Source organism: Bos javanicus, chromosome 19 (genome assembly GCF_032452875.1).
Source record: "Bos javanicus breed banteng chromosome 19, ARS-OSU_banteng_1.0, whole genome shotgun sequence".
Classification (NCBI taxonomy): Eukaryota; Metazoa; Chordata; class Mammalia; order Artiodactyla; family Bovidae; genus Bos; species Bos javanicus.
Window position 1 is genome coordinate 6,500,257 of NC_083886.1, and position 27,116 is coordinate 6,527,372.

Consider the following 27,116-nt stretch of genomic DNA (forward strand, 5'->3'; position numbering starts at 1 on the left):
CCGATCTTTCATTGCCTGTTGCCCAAAATCTGAAAGCAATTGATTCGTATGCTTTTCCTGCTTTATTATTAATATTTTCTTATTGTAAAAAGACTAATAAAGTAGTAGTTATTCCCTCCTGTGTGGAAGGAGTAATATATAATCAATTTTATACTTTTCTTTGTGTGCCATTTATCAATGTAGTTCCCTTCAACTTCAAATTTGCTTCATTGCTTGCTCTGAAGAAACTGAATTGGAACCCTGACAGCTGGTACAATGTTAAGCTTTGTCAGTAAAGTTATATGTAGCTTATATTATAAAATTTTCAGCATCCCTATGCAGTTTAACTTTTAAAAATATTGCAATTAGTTAAGTGACCCTCCAAATAAAAAGATATATACAATAAGAGAAAATCTCTTTTGATATTTCTGTCCAGGAAAGTGTTCAGGAGTTAAGAAAGAGAATCACAGTACTGGACTGCCAATTGCGAAAATCAGAAATGGCGCGGAAAACTTTTGAGGCATCCACTGAAAAGCTTCTCCATTTTGTAGAGGTAAATTTTCCTGTTACATCGCTTTATGTCCATTTTTAAGAAATAGGTAGACAACTGACATATAGATAAATGTCATGGTGTTTGTTGGCTAGTGAAACCTTCCCTGGGCTCAAAACAGCAATGCTGACTTCAGTTCACTTTAGTCAGTCAGTCACGTCTGACTCTTTGCAACCCCATGGACAGCTGCACACCAAGCCTCCCTGTCCATAACCAACTCCAGGAGTTTACTCAAACTCATGTCCATCGAGTCGGTGATGTCATCCAACCATCTCATCCTCTGTCGTCCCCTTCTCCTCCTGCCTTCAGTCTTTCCCAGCCTCAGGGTCTCTTCCAGTGAGTCAGTTGTTCGCATCAGGTGGCCAAAGTATTGGAGTTTCAGCTTCAACATCAGTCCTAGTCAATATTCAGGACTGATTTCCTTTAGAATTGACTGGTTGGATCTCCTTGCAGTTCAAGGGACTCTCAAGATTTTAAATTGCTTAGATAATGAAAAGAGTAGCTAACATACAGATTAAGAGAAGTGATTGAGATAGAGTTATATGATCCTCAATATATGCTATGTTTTAATGAAAACTTTCTTAAAACTTTTGATACTAAGTAAACATTGGTTGATAAATGCTATGCTATGCTAAGTCACTTCAGTCGTGTCCAACTCTGTGCGACCCCATAGACAGCAACCTACCAGGCTCCCCCGTCCCTGGGATTCTCCAGGCAAGAACACTGGAGTGGGTTGCCATTTCCTTCTCCAATGCATGAAAGTGAAAAATGAAAGTGAAGTCACTCAGTCGTGTCGGACTCTTCGCAACCCCATGGACTGCAGCCTACCAGGCTCCTCCGTCCATGGGATTTTCCAGGCAAGAGTACTGGAGTGGGGTGCCATTGCCTTCTCCGAGTTGATAAATACCCTTACAGAAATATGTCTATGTATTATAATTCTGAGAATTGTATGTTAATGTAACTGATTTTTCTATATATAACAAAAATACCTTTCCAATAATATGGGTGGAGGGGTTATAAATATTATTTAAACAAGAAAAAACATTTTAAAAAGCTATCAAAGTTACATATTGCCTTTACTGTTTTGTTTGTCTCTAGGCTATTCAAGATGTATTTTCTGATAATTCTGCACCTTTGTCAAATTTAAGGTAAGAAAATTCAAGTGCTTTCATCTGATACTTGTGGCTAAAATGCTAAAATCTCTTATAGCCTTGAGATAGTCAAAGCAATTTTTCCCTTTTATACAGGATGCTACTAGCAATATACTTCTACTTCTAGCAACATGTGCTTGAAGAAACATAGGAAAACTTTACCCTTTACTGTGAAAGTAGCAGTTCAGTAAACAAAGATGATTCACTGTATTTTAGGTTTCCACATAGCATTTTTGAATTTAGAAAATCGCCTATGCTGGTATACCTTTTAACTGATTTTATTGTAATATTTCTTCAAGTGAAATCTGATGTTTTTATTGTTGTCTGTTATCATCGGATTTCACTGCTTATGGTGCTGGCTTATGGGGCTTCCCTGGTGACTTTAAAGAATCCGCCTACCAATGCAGAAGACTCGAGTTTGATCCCTGGGTCAGGAAGATCCCCTGGAGAAGGAAATAGCAACCCACTCCAGTATTCTTGCCTGAGGAATCCTGTAGACAGAGGAGCCTGACAGGCTACAGTCCATGGGGTCACAAAAGAGTTGGACACAACTTAGTGACTAAACACCAACAATAGCAATATGCTGCTTATGATGTAAGATAATTATGTGAATTCCATGATGATTATTTTCAGTAAGGATGTTAAAATACTCAGCAATTAATTCTCCTTTTATGGTTTAAACATGACCCCGACTTCTACCACCCAAGGTTTCATTGTGGCCTTGAATAATAATTCAAAAGTTTTGATATTAAAAATGACCTTTTAAAAGCCAGAGTCTGCTCTTGCAGATTCATGGAACAAAGGTAAGTTTAAAAAGCAACATTAATACATATATAACTGAATCACTTTGCCTTATACTTGGAAGTTATTCAGTATTGTAAATCAACTTTATATCAGTTTTTTAAAAAAAAAAAAACAACCTTAAGCAGCTTTTACCACAACTTGAAAAGTTAAAGGAGTTTAAAAGTTAAAGTTAAAGTTTAAAGGAGTAAAATTTGGCTCAGTCTTTTTAATACACTTTATCTTCTGTAGTGGATATTGGCCTTGGTCTTCTACACAGAAAGGCTCTGTATTTGAATTTGAGAATTAATGCCTTAGTTTTTCCTTGTGAATTAATGCTGTCTTGCCTAGGAAGATGGATTATAAGTAATGATGCCTTTGTTGTCAGTTTAAAATTGTCTCTTTTCAAGTAAAAGTTTTAACATAATGGTAAAAGTAAAACCTTGCATTTTAATTGTATCAGAATTTCAGGTGAAATTTGCATTTTTTAAAAGTGGTATAAATGCTCTAGGCTGTTTTAGATTTAGGGACAGCAAATGTAAGAGATAATTTAAGAGATAATATCAGTAGCAAATTTAGTAGTAGAATTTATATTTAGTATTACTAATTCAGTTCAGTTCAGTTGCTCAGGCATGTCCAACTCTTTGCGACCCCATGAACCACAGCACGCCAGGCCTCCCTGTCCATCACCAACTCCCGGAGTTCACCCAAACTCATGTGCATTGAGTCGGTGATGCCATCTGGCCATCTCATCCTCTGTCGTCCCCTTCTCCTCCTGCCCCCAATCCCTACCAGCATCAGGGTCTTTTCCAATGAGTCAAGGTAGTAGTAAATGTCTATTTGATGAATTTATGTTTAACTGTTTAATTTAAATGTCTACAAGACTAAATAAAAGGCTACATCATGTAATCCAAACAATGATTTAGGAGGAGCTGTCCTTCTATTCCTTCTCCTTATACATAAGGTCAACCTAATATTTTAAATATCCCTATTTATTATGTATTAAAGAATTAAAAACAAGTATTATTTTGTGAGCATCATTTCAGTTTATGACTATAAGAATACAGTGTTCTCAGAAATCAGAAATTTTCTGCAATTTTATAGCTAATAAGAATTCAGATTTAGCAAAGATAGATATTCTTCATTATGTAATAAGTTCAGCTTTATTTTCTTGCCCTCATAGTGAAAGAAGAGCTCTGTTAGCTTCCCAGGCGTCCCTCACGCCATTGGGAAAGAATGGACACAACATCCCAGCAACACTGGCACTCGAGTCTAAGGAACTTGTTAAATCTGTCCGTGCCATACTTGATATGGATTGTAAGTTTTCTATACATTTTCACTCTTTTAAAAAATCACTTATTTAGCAAAACAAAAGAAGAAAATTTCACATTTGGTTGTTTACTCTTGTGAAATGTATTGGTTTGCCTATGGTGAAATTGATAGCTCTTTGATAAAAACCTTAAAAGGTTTAATGCAACCAGTTGTAGGAGGAGAATATTTGTTTTATTTTAAGTGCTCAAAATGACTTCCAGCAGAAGATAGCTGGTTAAGACTTTTTTTTTTACCTCTACTTCCATCTAAAGTCTCTTTGAAATGGTATAATAAATTCTAAAAATAAATCCACAACAGCACTGGAGACCTGGAAGGGTGGAATCAACCTTGAGGGATTTTTTAATAGTATAGAACAGATGGAATAAGATTGAAGGTAAGGCCCAACTGAGCAAAAGACCCTAGAACACAATAAAGATGAATGACAAGGCTGCTGAAACATTAAATATAACTGTGAAAACCCCCCGGATCACAACCAGAGAAAATTGGGAACAAACCCTGGGGCAGTCAGCAGGGTAGTTAATTACAGGGCTGCAAAAGAGCTGAAGCAGTTCCCTGCTCTTCAGAGCTGAGGGAACACTCTCTCAAGGAGCTGCATGTTCTGTCATGGACGCCTCCAGCGCTCTCAGTGACCTCCGCGCTGACAGGGAGATCCTTGGGGAAAGCTTCAGGATTGGACATTGCCATCCTTCCCTCTTCCTGTCTCCAGGCACTTGTTCCCCCAACATATGTTTGAACTTCCTTTTTATTGTCTGTTTTCTGTCTCTTTGCTTGGTGTCAGTCTGTCTGCCACTTGTCTTTGTATTGGCCTTTTACATTTCTCTATTCCTCTAGTTTGTACTCGTAATCTCTATGCTAGGGACCAGATACACACACACACGCACACACACACACGTAGCAAAAGTCTATGTTAATATACTAAAGAATTACAAAAATTTACAAAAGAAAAAGTCTGTTTTAATCAAGTATTAAAATAGTAAGTAAATCGAATATTAAAGTAGTAAGTCATCTACTACCCAGGACTTTGAGTAAGTCCTGAGGAGTAGATGACTTGATTTAGTAAAATTAGGTAATATTCAAGACTCTTCCTGCAAAGTAACATTTGACTTTAAAACAATGCTATAGAGGATCGGAATCCATGCTTCTAAGAGTATTTGCTAAATTTTTGCAGGGAGCATTTTTTTATAATTTTGATTAACCTATTACATTTTTTTTTAATTTTATTTTATTCTTAAACTTTACAATATTGTATTAGTTTTGCCAAATATAGAAATGAATCCGCCACAGGTATACCTGTGTTCCCCATGCTGAACCCTCTTCTCTCCTCCCTCCCCATGCCCTCCCTCTGGGTCGTCCCAATGCACCAGCCCCAAGCATCCAGTATCGTGCATCGAACCTGGACTGGCGACTCGTTTCATACATGATATTATACATGTTTCAATGCCATTCTCCCAAATCTCCCCACCCTCTCCCTCTCCCACAGAGTCCATAAGACTGAACTATACATCAGTGTCTCTTTTGCTGTCTCGTACACAGGGTTATTGTTACCATCTTTCTAAATTCCATATATATGCATTAGTATACTGTATTAGTGTTTTTCTTTCTGACTTACTTCACTCTGTATAATAGGTTCCAGTTTCATCCATCTCTTTAGAACTGATTCAAATGTATTCTTTTTAATGGCTGAGTAATACTCCATTTTGTATATGTACCACAGCTTTCTTTATCCATTCATCTGCTGATGGGCATCTAGGTTGCTTCCATGTCCTGGCTATTATAAACAGTGCTGCGATGAACATTGGGGTACACGTGTCTCTTTCCCTTCTGGTTTCCTCAGTGTGTATGCCCAGCAGTGGGATTGCTGGATCATAAGGCAGTTCTATTTCCAGTTTTTTAAGGAATCTCCACACTGTTCTCCAGAGTGGCTGTACTAGTTTGCATTCCCACCAACAGTGTAAGAGAGTTCCCTTTTCTCCACACCCTCTCCAGCATTTATTGCTTGTAGACTTTTGGATCGCAGCCATTCAGACTGTGAAATGGTACCTCATAGGGGTTTTGATTTGCATTTCTCTGATAATGAGTGATGTTGAGCATCTTTTCATGTGTTTGTTAGCCATCTGTATGTCTTCTTTGGAGAAATGTCTATTTAGTTCTTTGGCCCATTTTTTGATTGGGTCATTTATTTTTCTGGAGTTGAGCTGTAGGAGTTGCTTGTATATTTTTGAGATTAGTTGTTTGTCAGTTGCTTCATTTGCTATTATTTTCTCCCTTTCTGAAGGCTGCCTTTTCACCTTGCTAATAGTTTCCTTTGTTGTGCAGAAGCTTTTAAGTTTAATTAGGTCCCATTTGTTTATTTTTGCTTTTATTTCCAATATTCTGGGAGGTGGGTCATAGAGGATCCTGCTGTGATGTATGTCGGAGAGTGTTTTGCCTCTGTTCTCCTCTAGGATTTTTATAGTTTCTGGTCTTACGTTTAGATCTTTAATCCATTTTGAGTTTATTTTTGTGTATGGTGTTAGAAAGTGTTCTAGTTTCATTCTTTTACAAGTGGTTGACCAGTTTTCCCAGCACCACTTGTTAAAGAGATTATCTTTAATCTATTGTATATTCTTGCCTCCTTTGTCAAAGATAAGGTGTCCATATGTGCGTGGATTTATTTCTGGGCTTTCTATTTTGTTCCATTGATCAATATTTCTGTCTTTGTGCCAGTACCATACTGTCTTGATAACTGTGGCTTTGTAATAGAGCCTGAAGTCAAGGTAGGTTGATTCCTCCAGTTCCATTCTTCTTTCTCAAGATAGCTTTGGCTATTCGAGGTTTTTTGTATTTCCATACAAATTGTGAAATTATTTGTTCTAGCTCTGGGAAGAATATTGCTGCTAGCTTGATAGGGATTGCATTGAATCTATAAATTGCTTTGGGTAGTGTACTCATTTTCACTATATTGATTCTTCCAATCCATGAACATGGTATATTTCTCCATCTATTAGTGTCCTCTTTGATTTCTTTCACCAGTGTTTTATAGTTTTCTATATATAGGTCTTTAGTTTCTTTAGGTAGATATATTCCTAAGTATTTTATTCTTTCTGTTGCAATGGTGAATGTAATTGTTTCCTTAATTTCTCTTTCTATTTTCTCAGTATTAGTGTATAGGAATAAAAGGGATTTCTGTGTGTTGATTTTATATCCTGCAACTTTACTACAATCATTGATTAGTTCTAGTAATTTTCTGGTGGAGTCTTTAGGGTTTTCTATGTAGAGGATCGTGTCTGCAAACAGTGAGAGTTTTAATTCTTCTTTTCCCATTTGGATTCCTTTTATTTCTTTTTCTGCTCTGATTGCTGTGGCCAAAACTTCCAAAACTATGTTGAATAGGAATGGTGAAAGTGGGCACCCTTGTCTTGTTCCTGAATTTAGAGGAAATGCTTTCAATTTTTCACCATTGAGGATAATGTTTGCTGTGGGTTTGTCATATATAGCTTTTATTATGTTGAGGTATGTTCCTTCTATTCCTGCTTTCTGGAGAGTTCTTATCATAAATGGATGTTGAATTTTGTCAAAGGCTTTCTCCGCATCTATTGAGATAATCATATGGCTTTTATTTTTCAATTTGTTAATGTGGTGTACTACACTGATTTATTTGCAGATATTGAAGAATCCTTGCATCCCTGGGATAAAGCCCACTTGGTCATGGTGTATGATCTTTTTAATGTGTTGTTGGATTCTGATTGCTAGAATTTTGTTAAGGATTTTTGCATCTATGTTCATCAGTGATATTGGCCTGTAGTTTTCTTTTTATGTGGGATCCTTGTCAGGTTTTGGTATTAGGGTGATGGTGGCCTCATAGAATGAGTCTGGAAGTTTATCTTCCTCTGCAATTTTCTGGAAGAGTTTGAGCAGGATAGGTGTTAGCTCTTCTCTAAATTTTTGGTAGAATTCAGCTGTGAAGCCTTCTGGACCTGGGCTTTTGTTTGCTGGAAGATTTTTGATTACAGTTTCAATTTCTGTGCTTGTGATGGGTCTGTTAAGATTTTCTATTTCTTCCTGGTCCAGTTTTGGAAAGTTGTACTTTTCTAAGAATTTGTCCATTTCTTCCACGTTGTCCATTTTATTGGCATATAATTGTTGATAGTAGTCTCTTATGATCCTTTGTATTTCTGTGTTGTCTGTTGTGATCTCTCCATTTTCATTTCTGATTTTATTGATTTGATTTTTCTCCCTTTGTTTCTTGATGAGTCTGGCTAACGGTTTGTCAATTTTATTTATCCTTTCAAAGAACCAGCTTTTGGCTTTGTTGATTTTTGCTATGGTCTCTTTTGTTTCTTTTGCACTTATTTCTGCTCTAATTTTTAAGATTTCTTTCCTTCTACTAACCCTGGGGTTCTTCATTTCTTCCTTTTCTAGTTGCTTTAGGTGTAGAGTTAGGTTATTTATTTGACTTTTTTCTTGTTTCTTGAGGTATGCCTGTATTGCTATGAACTTTCCCCTTAGGACTGCTTTTAAAGTGTCCCACAGGTTTTGGGTTGTTGTGTTTTCATTTTCATTCGTTTCTATGCATATTTTGATTTCTTTTTTGATTTCTTCTGTGATTTGTTGGTTATTCAGCAGCGTGTTGTTCAGCCTCCATATGTTGGAATTTTTAATAGTTTTTCTCCTGTAACTGAGATCTAATCTTACTGCATTGTGGTCAGAAAAGATGCTTGGAATGATTTCTATTTTTTTGAATTTACCAAGGCTAGATTTATGGCCCAGGATGTGATCTATCCTGGAGAAGGTTCCATGTGCACTTGAGAAAAAGGTGAAATTCATTATTTTGGGATGAAATGTCCTATAGATATCAATTAGGTCTAACTGGTCTATTGTATTGTTTAACGTTTGTGTTTCCTTGTTAATTTTCTGTTTAGTTGATCTATCCATAGGTGTGAGTGGGGTATTAAAGTCTCCCACTATTATTGTATTATTGTTAATTTCTCCTTTCATACTTGTTAGTATTTGTCTTACATATTGTGGCGCTCCCATGTTGGGTGCATATATATTTGTAATTGTTATATCTTCTTCTTGGATTGATCCTTTGATCATTATGTAGTGACCTTGTCTCTTTTCACAGCCTTTGTTTTAAAGTCTATTTTATCTGATATGAGTATTGCTACTCCTGCTTTCTTTTGGTCCCTATTTGCATGGAAAATCTTTTTCCTGCCCTTCACTTTCAGTCTGTATGTGTCCCCTGTTTTGAGGTGGGTCTCTTGTAGACAACATATGTAGGGGTCTTGTTTTTGTATCCATTCAGCCAGTCTTTGTCTTTTGGTTGGGGCATTCAACCCATTTACGTTTAAGGTAATTACTGATAAGTATGATCCCGTTGCCATTTACTTTATTGTTTTGGGTTCGAGTTTATACACCGTTTTTGTGTTTCCTGTCTAGAGAATATCCTTTAGCATTTGTTGGAGAGCTGGTTTGGTGGTGCTGAATTCTCTCAGCTTTTGCTTGTCTGAGAAGCTTTTGATTTCTCCTTCATATTTGAATGAGATCCTTGCTGGGTACAATAATCTGAGCTGTAGGTTATTTTCTTTCATCGCTTTAAGTATGTCTTGCCATTCCCTCCTGGCTTGAAGAGTTTCTATTGAAAGATCAGCTATTATCCTTATGGGAATTCCCTTGTGTGTTATTTGTTGTTTTTCCCTTGCTACTTTTAATATTTGTTCTTTGTGTTTGATCTTTGTTAATTTGATTAATATGTGTCTTGGGGTGTTTCGCCTTGGGTTTATCCTGTTTGGGACTCTCTGGGTTTCTTGGACTTGGGTGATTATTTCCTTTCCCATTTTAGGGAAGTTTTCAACTATTATCTCCTCAAGTATTTTCTCATGGTCTTTCTTTTTGTCTTCTTCTTCTAGGACTCCTATGATTCGAATGTTGTAGCGTTTAATATTGTCCTGGAGGTCTCAGAGATTGTCCTCATTTCTTTTAATTCGTTTTTCTTTTATCCTCTCTGATTGCTTTATTTCTACCATTCTATCTTCTAATTCACTAATCCTATCTTCTGCCTCTGTTATTCTACTATTTGTTGCCTCCAGAGTGTTTTTAATTTCATTTATTGCATTATTCATTATATATTGATTCTCTTTTATTTCTTCTAGGTCCTTGTTAAACCTTTCTTGCATCTTCTCAATCTTTGTCTCCAGGCTATTTATATGTAATTCCATTTTGATTTCAAGATTTTGGATCAATTTCACTATCATTATTCGGAATTATCGGGTAGATTCCCTATCTCTTCCTCTTTTGTTTGGTTTGGTGTGCATTTATCCTGTTCCTTTATCTGCTGGGTATTCCTCTGTCTCTTCATCTTGTTTAAATTGCTGAGTTTGGGGTGTCCTTTCTGTATTCTGGCAGTTTGTGGAGTTCTCTTTATTGTGGCATTTCCTTGCTCTGTGTGGGTTTGTACAGATGGCTTGTCAAGGTTTATTTGGTTAGGGAAGCTTGTGTCGGTGTTCTGGTGGGTGGAGCTGTATTTCTTCTCTCTGGGGTGCAATGAAATGTCCAATAATGAGTTATGGGATGTCTATGGTTTTGGGGTGACTTTGGGCTGCCTGTATCTTGGAGCTCAGGGCTGCATTCCTTGCTGCTGGAGAATTTGCTTGGTATGTCTTGCCCTGAAACTTGTTTCACTCAGAGAGGTTTACAGCATTATATGGAGAAGAGAAGAGTGAGGAGGGAGTTAGAGGTGACCCGAATGAGATGAGGTGGAATCAGTAGAGGAGAGAGTGGTCTATTCAGTAATCTCTTCCTTATGTGCACTCCACAACTGGATCGCTCAGAGTTGTTCACAGAGTTATACCGAGAAGAGAAGAAGGAGGAAGGTAGCAGAGGTGGCCAGGAGGATAAATGGGGGGAATGAAAAGGAGGGAGACAGATCCAGCCAGTAATCAGTTCCCTAAGTGTTCTCCACCGTCTGGAACACACAGAAATTCACAGAGTTGGGTAGAGTAGAGAGGGGTTAGGGAGGAGACACAGGCGACCTGGTGGAGAAAAAGGAGAGTCCAAAGGGAGAGAGAGCAGTTAAGCCAGTAATCTCGCTCCCTAGTGAAAAATGGGTCCTGAAGATTGGGTTCTTAAAGGTACAAAATTGGTAACAAATACATAAAAGCAAAAATTTAAAATCTAGAGTAGAGTTTGGAATTTCAAAAATACGATGTTAAAGAAAAGAAGAAGGAAAAGAAAGAGAGAAAAAACGAACAAACAAAAACAAACAAGGTCGCAAAAATTATAAAGAAAATATAGGTACAAAATTGATAACTAATACCAAAAAGCAAAAGTTAAAAAATCTAGAGTAGAGTTTGGAATTTCAAAAATACAATGTTAAAAAAAGAAGAAGAAAAAGAAAGAGAGAGAAAAAAAACAAACAGGAACAAACAAAGTCGCATAAATTATCAAAAAAAAAAAAAAAATACAGGTACAAAATTGATAACAAATACCAAAAAGCATAAATTAAAAATCTAGAGTAGAGTTTGGAATTTCAGATATACAGTGTTATTTAAAAGAAGAAGAGAAAGAAACAGAGAAAAAGAAAAAGAAAAAATAAAAAAGTGTCACAGAAATTATAAAAAAAAAAAACTATAGGTACAAAATTGATAACAAATATCAAAAAGCTAAAATTAAAAATCTAGAGTAGAGTTTGGAATTTCAAAAATACAATGTTAAAGAAAAGAAGGGAAAAAAAAAAGGTCAAAAAAATTATTAAAAAAAATATATATGAAGTTTGCTTTAAAGAAAAGAAAAATAGGGTCTTCTTTTTTTTTTTTTTTTGCAAAGTAATCGGTTATAAAAGTGGAAATTAAAGGAATAATAGAGGACTTAAAAATTGTTTTTAATTAAAAAAAATAATTAAAAAAGAAAGAAAGAATGATCGTACAAATAGTAACAATATATCTAGGACTTTCTCTGGTTTTGTTTTGAGTATTGTGGGTTCAGTTCATTTTTGGCTAGTTCCTTGGTCTGACTTACATTTCTCAAGATCTATAGGCCCCTTCCTATGTAGTTGGTAGTAACCACAGGGTTTTAATCTATTGCCTGTAGCCTCCAAGGCGTTTCCCTCTGTTATAGCTTCTTCTGTTTGCTGGTCTCTTCAGTGTCTGGTTTCCGCCTGGACACAAAGGGTACAGTGGAGGACACTTTTTTTTTTTTTTTTTTAAGGCTCACTTATTCAGTGACTCTGAGGGGAGGGAGGTAGGGAGGGATGCTGCAAACAAATAACACTGGCACGTGCTCGCAGTGCCTCAGCCACACTGGGTCTGCCCCCTGTTCACGGCGCGTGTAGCCTCTCTGCCCACGCTGCTCAGGCTCTAGGTTGCTCCGCTGGGAACCATCCATGGCCGGCCCTGGGCTGCCTGTACTTCCCAGGTCCAAGCCACTCAGGTTCAGGCACTCGGGTAGTCCTCAGAGGTGCAGACTCTCGGTTGGGCCTGCGTTTTGTGCCCTTCCCAGATCCGAGCAGCTCAGGTGATGAGGTGTTTGGCGGGCGCGATTGCTGTGACTTATCGCCTCCCCGCCGCTCGGTTATCTAGGTGTGCACCGGCACACGTTCTCAGGGAGATGTTGACCATCCAGACCCCCAAGAAGTTTTAGTTAGCAAAGAAGCCTGCTTACAGTTTTATAGATAATGTCTCTCTGGGGCTGCGATTGTCCCCTTCCGGCTCTGGCTGCCTATCACCGGAGGGGGACGGTCTGCCACCGGCTATCTCTGTTCAGGCCTTTGTTCCGTGCTCGGGCCTGGCGGTGTCATAGGTTAGGGCTGGCTTTTCACGTGGAAGATATCCCACAGTCTGGTTTGCTAGCCCAAATTATTTCTCTCAGATAGCACTCGGGGTATTCAGGCCAGATTCTTGAGATGCAGCCCGCGCCGCGCCTCCCTGCCCAGCCCCCGCTTGCTAATGGCGTGTGCAGGCGTCTGCGCTGCTTCTCCGCTGGGGGATTTACTGTAGGGCTCGCAATGTGCGGGTTTTAATTGTTTATTTATTTTTCCTCCCTGTTATGTTGCCCTCTGTGCTTCCAAGGCTCAGCACAGATTCGGCAGTGAGAAGGTTTCCTGGTGTTTGGAAACTTCTCTCTTTTTAAGACTCCCTTCCTGGGACGGAACTCTGTCCCTCCCTCTTTTGTCCCTTTTTTTGTCTTTTATATTTTTTCCTACCTCCTTTCGAAGACTTGGGTTGCTTTTCTGGGTGCCTGATGTCCTCTGCCAGCATTCAGAAGTTGTTGTGTGGAATTTACTCGGCGTTTAAATGTTCTTTTGATGAATTTGTGGGGGAGAAAGTGTTCTCCCCATCCTACTCCTCCGCCATCTTAGCTCCTCCTTCACATTTTTTTTAATTAAATGTATTTTAGAAACCCTGTAAGAGCTCTTTATGTGAAGAAATTCTGTGTTTTTAGGGGGGATGAGAATAACCACTACTAATGTATTCTGTGTAAGATGGGAATTTTATGTCAGACATTTTTAGTGAGGGTGGCAACAGCAGAGCAACACCTGCACAGACATCGCCCTGTGCACATTGCAGTCATTCGTTTTAATTACCTTGCTACCATTAACCTTGATATTTGTCAAACATGATTATTCACAGAAATTTTTTGAAGTTCAGCAGAACTTCTTTGGAAGAAAAGTAAAGAATTATGTCTACACTTTTTATCTGTTAATAGAATTATACCTACTCTGCTGTTTAAAACTCATAAATAGTTTCTATGTTGTCTTCTTATTTAGAAATACAGTTGCTAATATTTGCATATTTCCCAGCACTTTTGTAATTATATATAACTTATCTTTTAAGTTGATAATTCAGATAAACTCAGCTCATTTTTCTTTGTTTTTAAGCAGTAGCTTTTTCTATCTATAATGCAAAGGAGAAAATCACTATCAGGAGGTAGATAATTCAGCTCCTCCACTTCATTTCCTTTGACCTGGCTATCTGATTATTTCAAGTTACAGTTTGAAGTTTTCATTTGGGTAATTATCTCCACTTTCTTGTTAATTTAAGTACACTCCAGGATGTTATACTGTGGAATTTCCTTAGAAATTAAATTAAGATTTCTTAGGTCTTATAACTTTAAAAGCAGTCTCTAAGGGATGTCTAGAGGACAGTTCCAAACCATTTTTGGATCTTGTACTCCACTGAAATTTGATGAAAGTCCTCTTCCCAGAAATGTGCAATTGAACACATTTTTTCATCCATTATCAGAGTGTTTATGAATCCCAACTTAAGAACCCCGATGTAGAATTACAGGGAACACGAATGCTTTCTAGAGCATTGCAAACATGGCCATCCATCTCTCCAAAAAATACCTCTAGCGGTGGAGAAGTCTGTGAATCATAGAGGTAGCCGAGTTCAGTAGCACTTGGAATCCAGGTAAACAGTGTACCTCAGAATCTCGGTATCTCCCCAAAGTGCCTCAGAGAGCCTCTCAGTCGGTCAGCCAACCTCAGTAGCCAAGTTACCACTCTGGCCTGTTTCCTCATGTGAAAGGCAGAGATCATAATGTCTCAAGGGGCAGGATCGAAGGATTACACAAGGTACATGTCAAGGACCTGAGAGTATACGATGTTCCATAAATCGGTGTTACTGCCACTGGTACCACATTATTTAAAGTACTTAATTTAAATAATTAATACTTTTTCTGTATGGTAATTATTAAGTAATTTTCTAAAGCTTCATTCAACTTAAATACATTTGAAAATGTGATAGATGAAAGCTTTTCTTAATATATGACATTTAATGTTATTATCGATTTCCAGTTAGAATGTTATCATCACAGGAAGCTGTGGTTACACGTCTGAACTGGCATCTTATCTTTCAGTTGTTTATTGCTAACTATAAGGAAACTTAGGTTGCCTCTGTTCTGTTCACCTTCAGTGAAACAGCATGTAGACGTAATAAACATTTTCAATCAGTACTGGCACCCCTGGAGGTCTCTGCATTGATCTCCATCAGTATTTACGTGATCAGTGTTGTGATGCTTTAGTGTAATCTTTATTTGAAATACCTACATCTTTTAAAGTGTAATGTTTGTTTGATTTTATAACAAAAGCAGGAAGAGGCAGTTCTAGTTAAGAAAAATGCACATTAAAGCAGTATCTGGCTGGGTGTCCAATAGGAGGTCTTTTATAAAAAGAGAAGTTGTTGACTTCCTGGTAAATCGACAGCATAAGCACAGGCTTCTTTCTACCTTCCTTCCCATGGAAATGGTAAACGGAATGTAAAAATGGGGGAAGTCTTTAACAGCACTAGCAGGTACAGGCAAATCCCAAAGGCTTGTCAGTATAGGACAACTAGAACCACATAGAAGAGAAGAACAAAGGTCTGTCTTGTTCTATCTCTGCTGAATAACAGTTGCAATTTTGGGAGTAACTGGAGGGAAGCCTGACTGGAGAATACTCCTTAATGCATTGTAATCTGAAACGGTAATGAATACAGAGACTGGCTAGAGGTACTCAGACTCTTTTTACTCTAATATTTTGGTGAGTCAGTATCATTTGGTGAAATCCTCAGGGTCTATGTGGATTCCATGTCAAGCAGAAGGTCAGTGGGGCTTGGTCCGTTAGGCAGCCTAGATACACGTTAGACCTGACACACTCTGGGTCCCACGAGAGATGCATGTAAAGAAATAAATGTAAAGGAAACCTGACACCACAGGCCACAACGCTCTGCACAACCGTCTCTGGTCCTGGCTCATGACTCACTCCCCTCAGACTGCTGCAGTGCCCTCGTACCTGCAGCAAGTGCACGTGGGCCAGCCTCCAACCTGAGCTTAGATCACAACTTCAGCAACAACTTGGTTGCATGTCAGAGCAGCCAAGGGTCCACACCTTGAAAAGGTCAAAAACCAATTCTGAGTAAAGAGCTCTCTACATTCAAGACTTGTATAAAGAGATACTCATTCATTCAATTCATTCAAGTTCTTATAAACAAATATGTATATGTATCAGTTCAGTTTAGTCACTCAGTCATGTCGGACTCTTTGCGACCCCATGGACTGCAGCACGCCAGACCTCACTGTCCATCACCAACTCCTGGAGTTTACACAAACTCATGTCCATCAAGTCAGTGATGCCGTCCAACCATCTCATCCTCTGTCGTCCCCTTCTCCTCCTGCCTGCAATCTTTCCCAGCATCAGGGTCTTTTCCAATGAGTCAGTTCTTTGCATAAGGTGGCCAAAGTATTGGAGTTTCAGCATCAGTCATTCCAGTGAATATTCAGGACTGATTTCCTTTAGGATGGACTGGTTTGATCTCCTTGCAGTCCAAGGGACTCTCAAGAATCTTCTCCAAAAACATTGTTCAAAAGCATCAATTCTTCAGTGCTCAGCTTTCTTTATAGTCCAACTGTCACATCCATACATAATACTGGAAAAACCATAGCTTTGACTAGATGGACTTTTCTTGGTAAAGTAATATCTCTGCTTTTTAATATGCTGTCTAGGTTCATCATAGCTTTTCTCCTAAGGAGCAAGTGTCTTCTAATTCCATGGCTGCAGTCACCATCTGCAGTGATTTTGGAGCCCAAGAAAATAAAGTCTGTCACTATTTCCATTGTTTCCCCATATGTTTGCCATGAAGTGATGGGACAAGATGTCATGATCTTAGTTTTCTGAATGTTGAGCTTTAAGCCAACTTTTTCACTCTCCTCTTTCACTTTTATCAAGAGGCTCTTTAGTTCTTCTTCACTTTCTGCCATAAGGGTGGTGTCATCTGCATATCTGAGGTTATTGATATTTCTCCCAACAATCTTGATTCCAGCTTGTGCTTCATGTAGCCCAGCATTTCTCATGATGTACTCTGCATATAGTTAAATAAGCAGGGTGACAATATACAGCCTTGATGTACTCCTTTTCCTATTTAGAACCAGCCTGTTGTTCTATGTCCAGTTCTAACTGCTGCTTCTTGACCTGCATACAGATTTCTCAGGAGGCAGGTCAGGTGTTCTGGTATTCCCATCTCTTGAAGAATTTTCCACAGTTTGTTGTGATATACACAGTCAAAGGCTTTGGCATAATCAATAAAGCAGAAGTAGATTTTTTTGGAACTCTCTTGCTTTTTCGATGATCCGATGGATGTTGGCAATTTGATCTGTTTCCCCCACAGTCAGTCTCTCCCATCAGGAAGCTTCCATAAGCCTCTTAATCCTTCTCCATCAGAAGGCAGACAGAATGAAAACCACAGTCACAGAAAGCTAATCAAACTGATCGCGTGAACCACAGCTTTGTCTGACTCAATGAAACTGTGAACCACGCCATGTAGAGCCACCCACGATGGACAGCTCATGGAGGAGAGTTCTGACAAAATGTGCTCCACTGGAGAAGGGAACGACAAACCACTTCAGCATTCTTGCCTTGAGAACCCTATGAACAGTTGAATAGGATGTATATGTATACATAGAAATATTTGATTATGAAAAAGTCCACTGTCAAGAAAATAAGAGATAGCTGTTGAGATTCAAAATGGTAGGGTGGTCTCATTCAAAAACCTCCCCATTCTGTTCCTACACTTAGAAATGACGTTTAAAATTGTGTGTGTTCAAAAGATAAAAACCAAGAAATGAATGCCTCCCTACACCAAAAAACAGAAGGTAAAACTGTAATCATAACTGGAGTCTTAGGCTTCTGAGACCAATAGAATTAATATAGGCAGATGGAGCAAAGTTGCAAACACCCCTGAGAACCGAAGTGATGCCAGAGCAAATGAAGCAAGGTACAGGAACATTTCTGTAGAAAATACACTTCTTTTTTCAAGTCACTCACATATTAGGCATTTTTTTTTAATCTTTTCAATTTAGGAGCCACCTGGGCCTGCCACCAATTGAAGCTGAAAGTAAATATTCTCATACACTATAGATGGGAATATAACCTCACACAACATTTTGGGAGTCAGCTTTGTAGTATATATTAAGACCTTTTAAAATGTCTATTTCAAAATATTTTTTGAAGATAAAAGTGTTTTAATGATCATATATTTTAACCCAATAATCCCATCTGTTAGTATTTTTGCAAAGAAAATAATGAGTGATGTGCATACAAATGTGTATACAAGTACTTTCATCATGGCATTTCTTATAACAGCAGAAATATGGATGTTCAACTGTTGAGTAATTATATAGTTTTTACTCAACCCATTGAAAATAAGGGTGAATTTTCCCCAACAAGCAATTACCATCTAACAACACATATTTGTTTATGTAAGACTCCTGACTCGATTTAGGTATTTCTGTCTGAAATCAGCAGTATTCTGACTTTTAAAATTAGAATGTCAGTAATAGCTGCTTTTTATCTTTATATTCTGATGCTAACTAGAAGTTATTTAGACATGGGAAAAGTCTTTCTGAGAAAAAAGGGAAATGTGGTACTATGATATTTAAAGGCCTTCATAATTTTTCTTTTAAATCTAAAACTCACACTTGATATAACATCTTCATCTTCTCATTCTACTTATTCTAGGTCTCAAACTCTCATCTTTGCTTTCCTTATTTCTTTCAAAACATATTTTTATTAACCAACATGAATTTATTTGGTGGAAATCAGCCATACTCTTTAGAATGGGCATTATGGTATTTACTTCCATCTAAAATAATCATACTATTAATATATCTTTCTTCTCCTAGAATTGGGGGAAATGATTCATGTATAGCAGATAGGTTACATGATTCTGATGCCATTTGAGAGACAGTTTCACTTGTTTTTTAAGGCTGACCTTTTCTCTAGTGACTTGGTTATTCAGAATCAGATAATAACCACTGTAAATATTCATGGTGTTTTACCATTCAAGGAATATGGTAAACTTACCTATTCTCTTGTATTGTTACAGACTGAAAGTAGGTTACTGCTATAATGTTCCATTAAGAAAATATATCAAATTTAATCTTGGGTGATTTCTGGAAAATCAACTATGCTTGAGTTATTCAGTTTTATTTTAAGAAGGCAAATTATTATTAGCCTCAAGAAAAATAATTAATTTTTTCCTAGTACAATTTTCAAAAATAAAAAAGTGAGAGAAACATAGATCATTTAAGAGAAGGTAATCTTTTAGATTCACTTAGATTTTTTTACCTCATTCTTTCATTAGCTATTTATTGGATATCTTCAATGGGCACGACCCTCTCCTAGGCCTTTGATAGCAGCATAAACAAAGTCCTTGCTCTCAAACTGTTTAAATAACTGTAAGGGCAGAGATGGACAAACAAGCTGGCAAATAAGTACATGACAATTCCAGATAGTGACGACTGTTAGGCATGTAATAAGCCAGTTGTGTAAGGAAATATGAGTATGTGGTAATGCTACTGTTTTTGAAGAGATGATATTTGAACTGAGATCCAGCCAGCAGGAAACCTGTATGGGAAGAGCTTTTTAGACTAAGTACAAAAGCCTTGAGGTAGGAGCAATCTTAATGTATTTGAGAGGGAAAAAAAAAGTCCTGGGGTATTTGATATATATGAGAAAGCAGAAGAGTAGCCAGGAGGTAAGGGTGGAGATGCAGAAAGGAGCCAGATCATATAGGACTTTGAACACCATAAAAGGAGTTTGGATTTTATTTTGAGTATCATAGGAGCCATTAATGGTTTTAAGCAGAAAGGAATAACATTATCTGGTCTACATTAAAAAAAAAAAAAAAATCACTACTCAGGCAGTTGTTTGAAACTGGACTCTAAGAGTAACCAAGAGTGAAGAGAGCAGGAAGACTAATTGGCTATTACACGATTGACATAGGAGATGACAGTACCGTGGGCTAGGTTTGGAGTAACAAGAAACAAATATTCGCTTTTAAAAAGAGAAGTTGGCCAGTGTATGTAATTTTTTGGAACATTTGAAATTCGATATTAATGTTTAAACTTGATATTTGTTGAATATTGGGTCAATAAGTAACCAAAAGTCCACAAGCCCAAAGCAGTTGCCTGTCATTATTTTGGATCTTAAACTACCTCATGTTTCCCTACTGCTCCTTCTGCACATTAATTAACTGTTGGGTATTTGCCCTATATGTTAAATAAATTTCTGAGAATTGAAGTCCTGAGATAATTTAATAATACCAAATCCATAGTTGTTGTTGTTTACTCGCTAAGTCATGTCCAACTCTTTGCAGCCCCATGGACTGTAGCCCACCAGGCTCCTCTGGCCATGGGATTTCCCAGGCAAGAATACTGGAGTGGGTTGTCATTTTTGTCTTTGCGGGATCTTCTTGAATCTGTAGTAGCCATCACCTATTCTTGTTTGGTACATAGGAAACATATATAGTACAGTTTGTCAGTCTTAAAAATCAGGATTCCACTCTGTTTCCTGTATTCAATATACATGTGTTTCCTGTATTCAGTATACATAAACAGATATTCAGTAACTCAATCCCAGAGCTTCCACATGGTATTTGTCTTCATAGATGATCATTTCCAGGACAGTATTTCAGAAATATACTTTAATCACATACTGCCAGCAGCTGTAGATATAAAAGCATGGCTAGGCTGTAGCCTGCCAGTCTCTTCTGTCCATGAAATTCTCCAGACAAGAATACTGGAGTAGGTAGCCATTCCCTTCTCCAGGGGAACTTCTTGACCCAGGGATCAAACCTGAATCTCTTGTATTGCAGGCAGATTCTTTATGATCTGAGCCACCAGGGAAGACCAGACAAGCAAGACCTAATTTCTCCCACAAGACAGGAATAAGCTGTCAAGGGGATAACAGAATGCACAGCATGTAGGATTTAATTAAGTAAATGTCTGTATACCTTAGCACTAACATGGTGAACAGACTATAACTTAAAATGATTTCCAACACAAAAGCAGAAAAAATATAGGAATACTTCATAAATTACAGAAGACATGGATGGTAGAGTGTAGGGAATTAGCTCTCTTCTGAGAAATGAAGGTCTGTAATTCCTGGCACAATTAGAACTGACCATAATAACAGAATGTCTAAAGTGTAGTCCATGTTTCTATCCTATAACTGGACAAACAAAATGTAGATGATGGCAGAAAGAAATATTTTCCCTCAAGGCCTGAAAATGTCCTCATTCAAACTGAATGCGTTCTTTTAGATTAATGGAATAGGTGTTCTCCAGAGTTCATATGAGGACAAAGTATTAACAGCTCATCTCAGGAAAGACAGCAGCAGTAGCAGTTGTGTGCAGTTACAGCTTTAATAATTATTTAATAGGATAAAATAGATCAATTTAGATCCAGAAGTTCCTTCCTTCAACAACAGACTATTAATATTATTGTTACAGATAAAATATTTTAAAATAATAATACCAAAGATACAGAAGGTTTTTTAAATTCTATCCATTTTAAAGTTTAAAAGAACTGTTTTACATCCCTATGTCCTCATACAACCCTGTGAGATAGTCATTGTTATTTCTACTTTAAAAGATATGAAAAGATTAAGGCTCAGAGAACTGGAATAATTTTCTTAAGCCACATCCTTGGAAAGTACAATGTCAGAACCCTAACCTAGGCCTTCTACTAATATTAAGTCCTGTGAGTCTCACAGGGGTATAGTTAAGTCATTATATCACAATTAACTGGTGGATTTTTTTTCTCTTGAGAGTATATAAAATAGCAGGGTGCCCTATATCCAGTATCATCCTAAGTAAGATAAAAATATGATGACCTCTTGGAGTCTTGACTTTCTGTCTCTAAATTGGGATACAGTCTTCATAAGGTTGTTTCAAAGATTAAATGAACTAGTATGGGAGCACTTTTGAAAATATAAAAAGTATGTTAGTGTTACTGGCTTAGTCATGTTGGACTCTTTGCAACCCCATAGACTGTAGCCCACCAGGCTCCTCTGTCCATGAGATCCTTCAGGCAAGAATACTAGAGTGGGTTGGCATTCCCTTCTCCAGGGGATCTTCCCAGCCCAGGGATCCAACTCAGGTCTCCTGCTTTGCAGGCAGATTCTTTACTATCTGAGCCACCAGGGAAGCCCTTTAAATGTAAAGTGCTTTGTAAATATGAGGTTATGGAGATTATGTTTTAGAGTCCATTTTTTAAATTTTAATTAGAATCATTGACCAATTTTCATGATGTAACAAATATTCAGAATAAAGCAACAGATTACATTGATTCAGGAAGCTTTAATACTTTTCACTGCATAGAAGAATACCTGACTCACTGATATAGTTATTTTCTCAGGTCAGATTGGGAGAGCATCTTTTTTCTTTTTCTTTTAATTAAAAACATCTATATTGTTTGTTTGTTTGTTTTTTAGAGCAAACATTTGTTACTTCTAAAATTAAAGCATCCTTAAGTACAATAAATGTTTAAGCATCATGGAAACCTCATAGTAAAAATTAAAAGCTCTCTTTGGAACCATTTAGAAAATATTGTATAAAGAGGGAATAATAAATGTATCTAAGAAAAAAAACTTAAAATCTTTAATAATATTTTTCACAAATCTGTGACCTTCTGAACTCATCCATCTGCATATCTGATGTTATTGATATTTCTTCCGGCAATCTTGATTCCAGCTTGTGCTTCTTCCAGCCCAGTGTTTCTCATGATGTACTCTGCATAGAAGTTAAATAAGCAGGGTGACAATATACAGCCTTGACATACTCCTTTTCCTATTTGGAACCAGTCTGTTGTTCCATGGCCAGTTCTAACTGTGGCTTCCTGACCTGCATATAGGTTTCTCAAGAGGCAGGTCAGGTGGTCTGGTATTCCCATCTCTTTCAGAATTTTCCACAGTTTATTGTGGAGAAATATCAATAACCTCAGATATGCAGATGACACCACCCTTATGGCAGAAAGTGAAGAGGAACTAAAAAGCCTCTTGATGAAAGTGAAAGAGGAGAGTGAAAAAGTTGGCTTAAAGCTCAACATTCAGAAAACAAAGATCATGGCATCTTGTCCCATCACTTCATGGCAAATAGATGGGGAAACAATGGAAACAGTGTCAGACTTTATTTTTGGGGGCTCCAAAATCACTGCAGATGGTGATTGAAGCCATGAAATTAAAAGACGCTTACTCCTTGGAAGGAAAGTTATGACCAACCCAGATAGCATATTGAAAAACAGAGACATTACTTTGCCAACAAAGGTCCGTCTAGTCAAGGCTATGGTTTTTCCAGTGGTCACGTATGGATGTTGGAGTTGGACTGTGAAGAAGGCTGAGCACCGAAGAATTGATGCTTTTGAACTGTGGTGTTGGAGACGACTCTTGAGAGTCCCTTGGACTGCAAGGAGATCCAACTGGTCCATTCTAAAGGAGATCAGCCCTGGGTGTTCTTTGCAAGCAATGATGCTAATGCTGAAACTCCAGTACTTTGGCCACGTCATGTGAAGAGTTGACTCATTGGAAAAGACTCTGATGCTGGGAGGGATTGGGGGCAGGAGGAAAAAGGGACGACAGAGGATGAGATGGCTGGATGGCATCACCGACTCGATGGACGTGAGTTTAAGTGAACTCCAGGAGATGGTGATGGACAGGGAGGCTTGGCGTGCTGTGATTCATGGGGTCGCAAAGAGTCGGACAAGACTGAGCAACTGAACTGAACTGAACTCATCCAACCAAGTTTACTAATTAAATTAAAGTGATTAGATTTGGGGACTATACAATACTATTGGTGCTTCTCATTTCTTTTATAATAACCCCCAAATGCTAAAGAAACTTGAACTCAACATAGATACAGCACTTGAAGTGAGATGCCTACTTCTTGGACAAGATCTTAGGTAAATTCCTCAACTTCACTTTTGCTCCATTTGTAAAATGGAAAGATGAGCATCATAGCTCATTACATTACAGGATAAAATGAAATAACATTGTGAAATTAGCTTTTACTTAGAAATTAGTTGTTTGCACCTTAAATAATATACTTGTAGATTCATTTTCCCTAGTATAAGGCAGAATAGTATACTGAAGAGATCATATCTTGAATTCAGATTCCAGCTCTAAGACCTAATATTTGTGCAGAGAAGTCCAAAAAGGGGTTCTGTAAGCTCTCTGAGTCTCAATTTCTTCACCTATGAAAATGGAGATGTCATCAGCTCATGAGGTTGTTGGGAGGATTGCAGAAAATGTAACTGAAGTAACTAGCTGATGAAAGTTAATGTTTATAAAGTGACTCATATCTGGTAGGTACTCAGTACACATCATCATCATTGTCGTTATCATCGTCATCATCACTGTCATTATGTGAAACAAGTTTGCCCTTGCCGCCTACTCTGATACGATCAGCCGTTCTCTTCTTCCCCCTATTTTTAGGCGAGGGGAAGCTGGAAACCTTGGAAAGTGGTGAAAGATTTCTATTGATATAGATTTATGTAATTTATCATCATTAAATTTCTGAGAACATGTAAAACCAATGTGCCAAAACCTCTGAAAACAATTCAAAATTAACATTTCACTCTTTGATACAACAGTAAAATTTGAATAGGAAACCAAACTTCAACTTCATTTTTTTCATGGATATAAAGCTTGAAACAATAAAGAAATTTATGTCTAACTAGTAGCTTCAAGGGCACTCAGATTATACACAGCATTGTATGTGGAAAGGGAGGTCTTGCTAACCTTGTATAGAAAATAGAAATATTGAAATTGCTCATGGATTGCTATAACTAGTTCTCTGCAAGACTTTGACAGACATTTCACCAATGTAAAGGAGAAGTAAGCCATATAGATATCTGGTGCAAGAGTGTTCCAGACAGCAATTGCAAAGGCCTGAGGTAGGAGGGGGTCTTGTATATTTAAACAAGCCAAAGAAGACATCTGGACAGAGGGATCTAGCTCATTGCATCGTCAGTCCTCAGCTGATTGTCTGCTTCTCAGAAGGCCTTTCCTAACTACCCATTTCATTTGAGCCTTCTGTCTCCCTCCAAGCTCTGTTACACTCCCCTATTTTATTCTGTCGTTAGGACAACAGACTGTTTTTTTATTTTCTTGTTAACTTTCTGTCTCCTCCATTAAAATATGAGATCCCCTGAGAACAGGGATCTTGGATATCTTGTTCACTACAATTCAGGTGATGCCTAAAACAGTACCTGGCACATGGTAGGTGATCATGAAATAGTCATATTTCATTATGATAGTATCTGTTTAATGAATATATTTAATATATATGTTTCAATATCATTTACTTCGATATGAGCTTAAACTAATGCGGCCCCATTTCTGTTCAGCAGAGGGCTGTTATTAGCAGTGTCCCTCACTCAGTCTGCAGTGTTAGTGAGTACTCGCAGAAACCAGCACACTCACACAATGTTGATAGATACTGCTCAGTGCAGCTCTTGTGGAGAGCAGATGTCTGTGTCTCTAGGAACCTAAAATGTACATGTTCCTGGACCCTTTAGTTTCATTTCTAGGATCTATTATGGAAATTAATTCCCATTCATATGCGTGAATCTAACAAACGCAAATATCCATTGTATATGCACATCGATGTCAGATAGTTCTTTCCACAAATATTCATTGAGTAAATGTGTATCAGGCATTGAGAACAGAGGCTGGGTCTACTCACGCTGAGGATGTTCCAGAGGCAGGTGAAACTTAAGGAGCCCCAGAATCACGTCTTCTCTCTTGTACCTGTAGAACCTAGGTGGGGTACCATACAGCATCAGCTGAGACTTTCTGACCAAAATAGTTCCATGAATGGCCACCCCTTTTTTTCAAAGCAACAAATCTGATAGAAGGGGAAGAAGACTATTAAAAGCTGTGAACTGTGAACGGTGCATCATAAAAGGTGATAGAGACAAAAAAGAAAGAAACATTAGTGAACCCGTAAGAGTGGACATCAACAGCCTAGGCAGAAAAAGTGTATGAATGATACTTTCTCAAAGTAGATCATTAACTAGTGCATGCCAAGCTGCTCTAACACTGAAGCACTTTAACTGTTTTGTGTAACATCTGCTGGAATTGTAGCTCTTCTGAAAGTGTCTGGAGAGATTGTGGTTAAGTTTGTACATATTTGGACACATATCACAGATTCCATGAAAGCAGTTTTGTCTTTATTTTAAATTTAGATAAAATGGATTTGTTCTCATGTTTAGAAACCATCAGTGGATTGTGGGGTAAGAAATCCTAAAAGGAAAACTCTACTGTAGACAATACCTTACAGTCTCAGTAGGAAAGAAAAGGTAGAGATATACAAATAAATCAAGGGAGACCTCACAGAGCTCTTAGCTTAGGTGTTCAAACAGATATACAAGTATTGAACAAAGAAACAACCTAGAACTAACAAGAACTCTTCAGAATAGTGGCAGGAAAGTTAAAACCAGGATTAACTCAAGTTTTTGAAAAAATTAGAGATGAGGCAAAATATATTAAGCAGTGACAAAGAAAAAGAAGATTTGGTGTGTTAAGTTAATGTGTCACTGACTCGATGGACTTGAGTTTGAGCAAGCTTCCGGAGTTGGTGATGGACAGGGAATCCTGGTGTGCTACAGTCCAGGGGGTCGCAAAGAGTCGGACACGACTGAGGGACTGAAATGAGCAGTGGGGAAAGTCTGAGTGTGACTTTGGTAGGCAGACTCTTTTGTTACCTCTATGGTCCCTGCTTTCTGGTGCTCATGCCCCTGTGGGACCCCTCCCCTAGAGAATGTACAGGACCTCTGGTTTACTTGCACCAGCAGAATTCAGTAAAGATGATACATGATAACATTATATAAGATTTTAGTGCACACTTTGCTGTAGTCTCTCAATCCCTAGCTTCAAAGATGTGAACTGCTGTGTTGGAAAACCCACACAGCAAAGAGCTGAGGGTAGTCTCAGGCCAACCACCAGGAAACTGAAGCCTTCGATCCCGTCAGATCAGTTCAGTTGCTCAGTTGTGTCCAACTCTTTGTGTCCCCATGGACTGCAGCATGCCAGGCGTCCCTGTCCACCACCAACTCCTGGAACTTGCTCAAAGTCATGTCCGGTGAGTCAGTGATGCCATCCAACCATTTCATCCTCTGTCATCTCCTTCTTCTCCTGCTTTGAACCTTTCCCAGCAACAGGGTCTTGTCGAATGAGTCAGTTCTTCGCATCAGGTAGCCAAAGTATTGGAGTTTCAGCTCCAATGAATATTCCAATATTCCATCCAATGAATATTCAGGACTGATTTCCTTTAGAATGGACTGGTTGGATCTCCTTGCAGTCCAAGGGACTCTCTAGAGTCTTCTCCAACACCGCAGTTCAAAAGCATCAATTCTTTGGAGCTCAGCTTTCTTTATGGTCCAATTCTCACATCCGTACATGACTACTGGAAAAACCATAGCTTTGACTAGATGGACCTTTGTCAGCAAAGTAATGTCTCTACTTTTTAATATGCTGTCTAGGTTCATCATAGCTTTTCATAGCTTTTCTTCTGAGGAGCAAGCATCTTTTAATTTCA

At 38.0% G+C, this 27,116-nt stretch overlaps 1 protein-coding gene across 8 annotated transcripts in view; it reads left to right on the plus strand.

The window, feature by feature from the left end:
- STXBP4 (syntaxin binding protein 4) overlaps nt 1-27,116 on the plus strand; it is a 254,199-nt gene that overhangs the window by 140,689 nt on the left and 86,394 nt on the right. For 7 of the 8 annotated variants that reach the window (XR_009731174.1, XM_061389991.1, XM_061389993.1 and 4 more), the window contains 3 exons: nt 416-532; nt 1,628-1,677; nt 3,644-3,777. Coding sequence is in view for 7 of the 8 variants with exons in the window: in XM_061389991.1 (XP_061245975.1) it covers nt 416-532; nt 1,628-1,677; nt 3,644-3,777 (301 nt within the window). In the remaining variant the exon portion in view is untranslated. The remainder of the gene's footprint in view (nt 1-415; nt 533-1,627; nt 1,678-3,643; nt 3,778-27,116) is intronic. The other variant, XM_061389995.1, reaches the window with a different exon arrangement.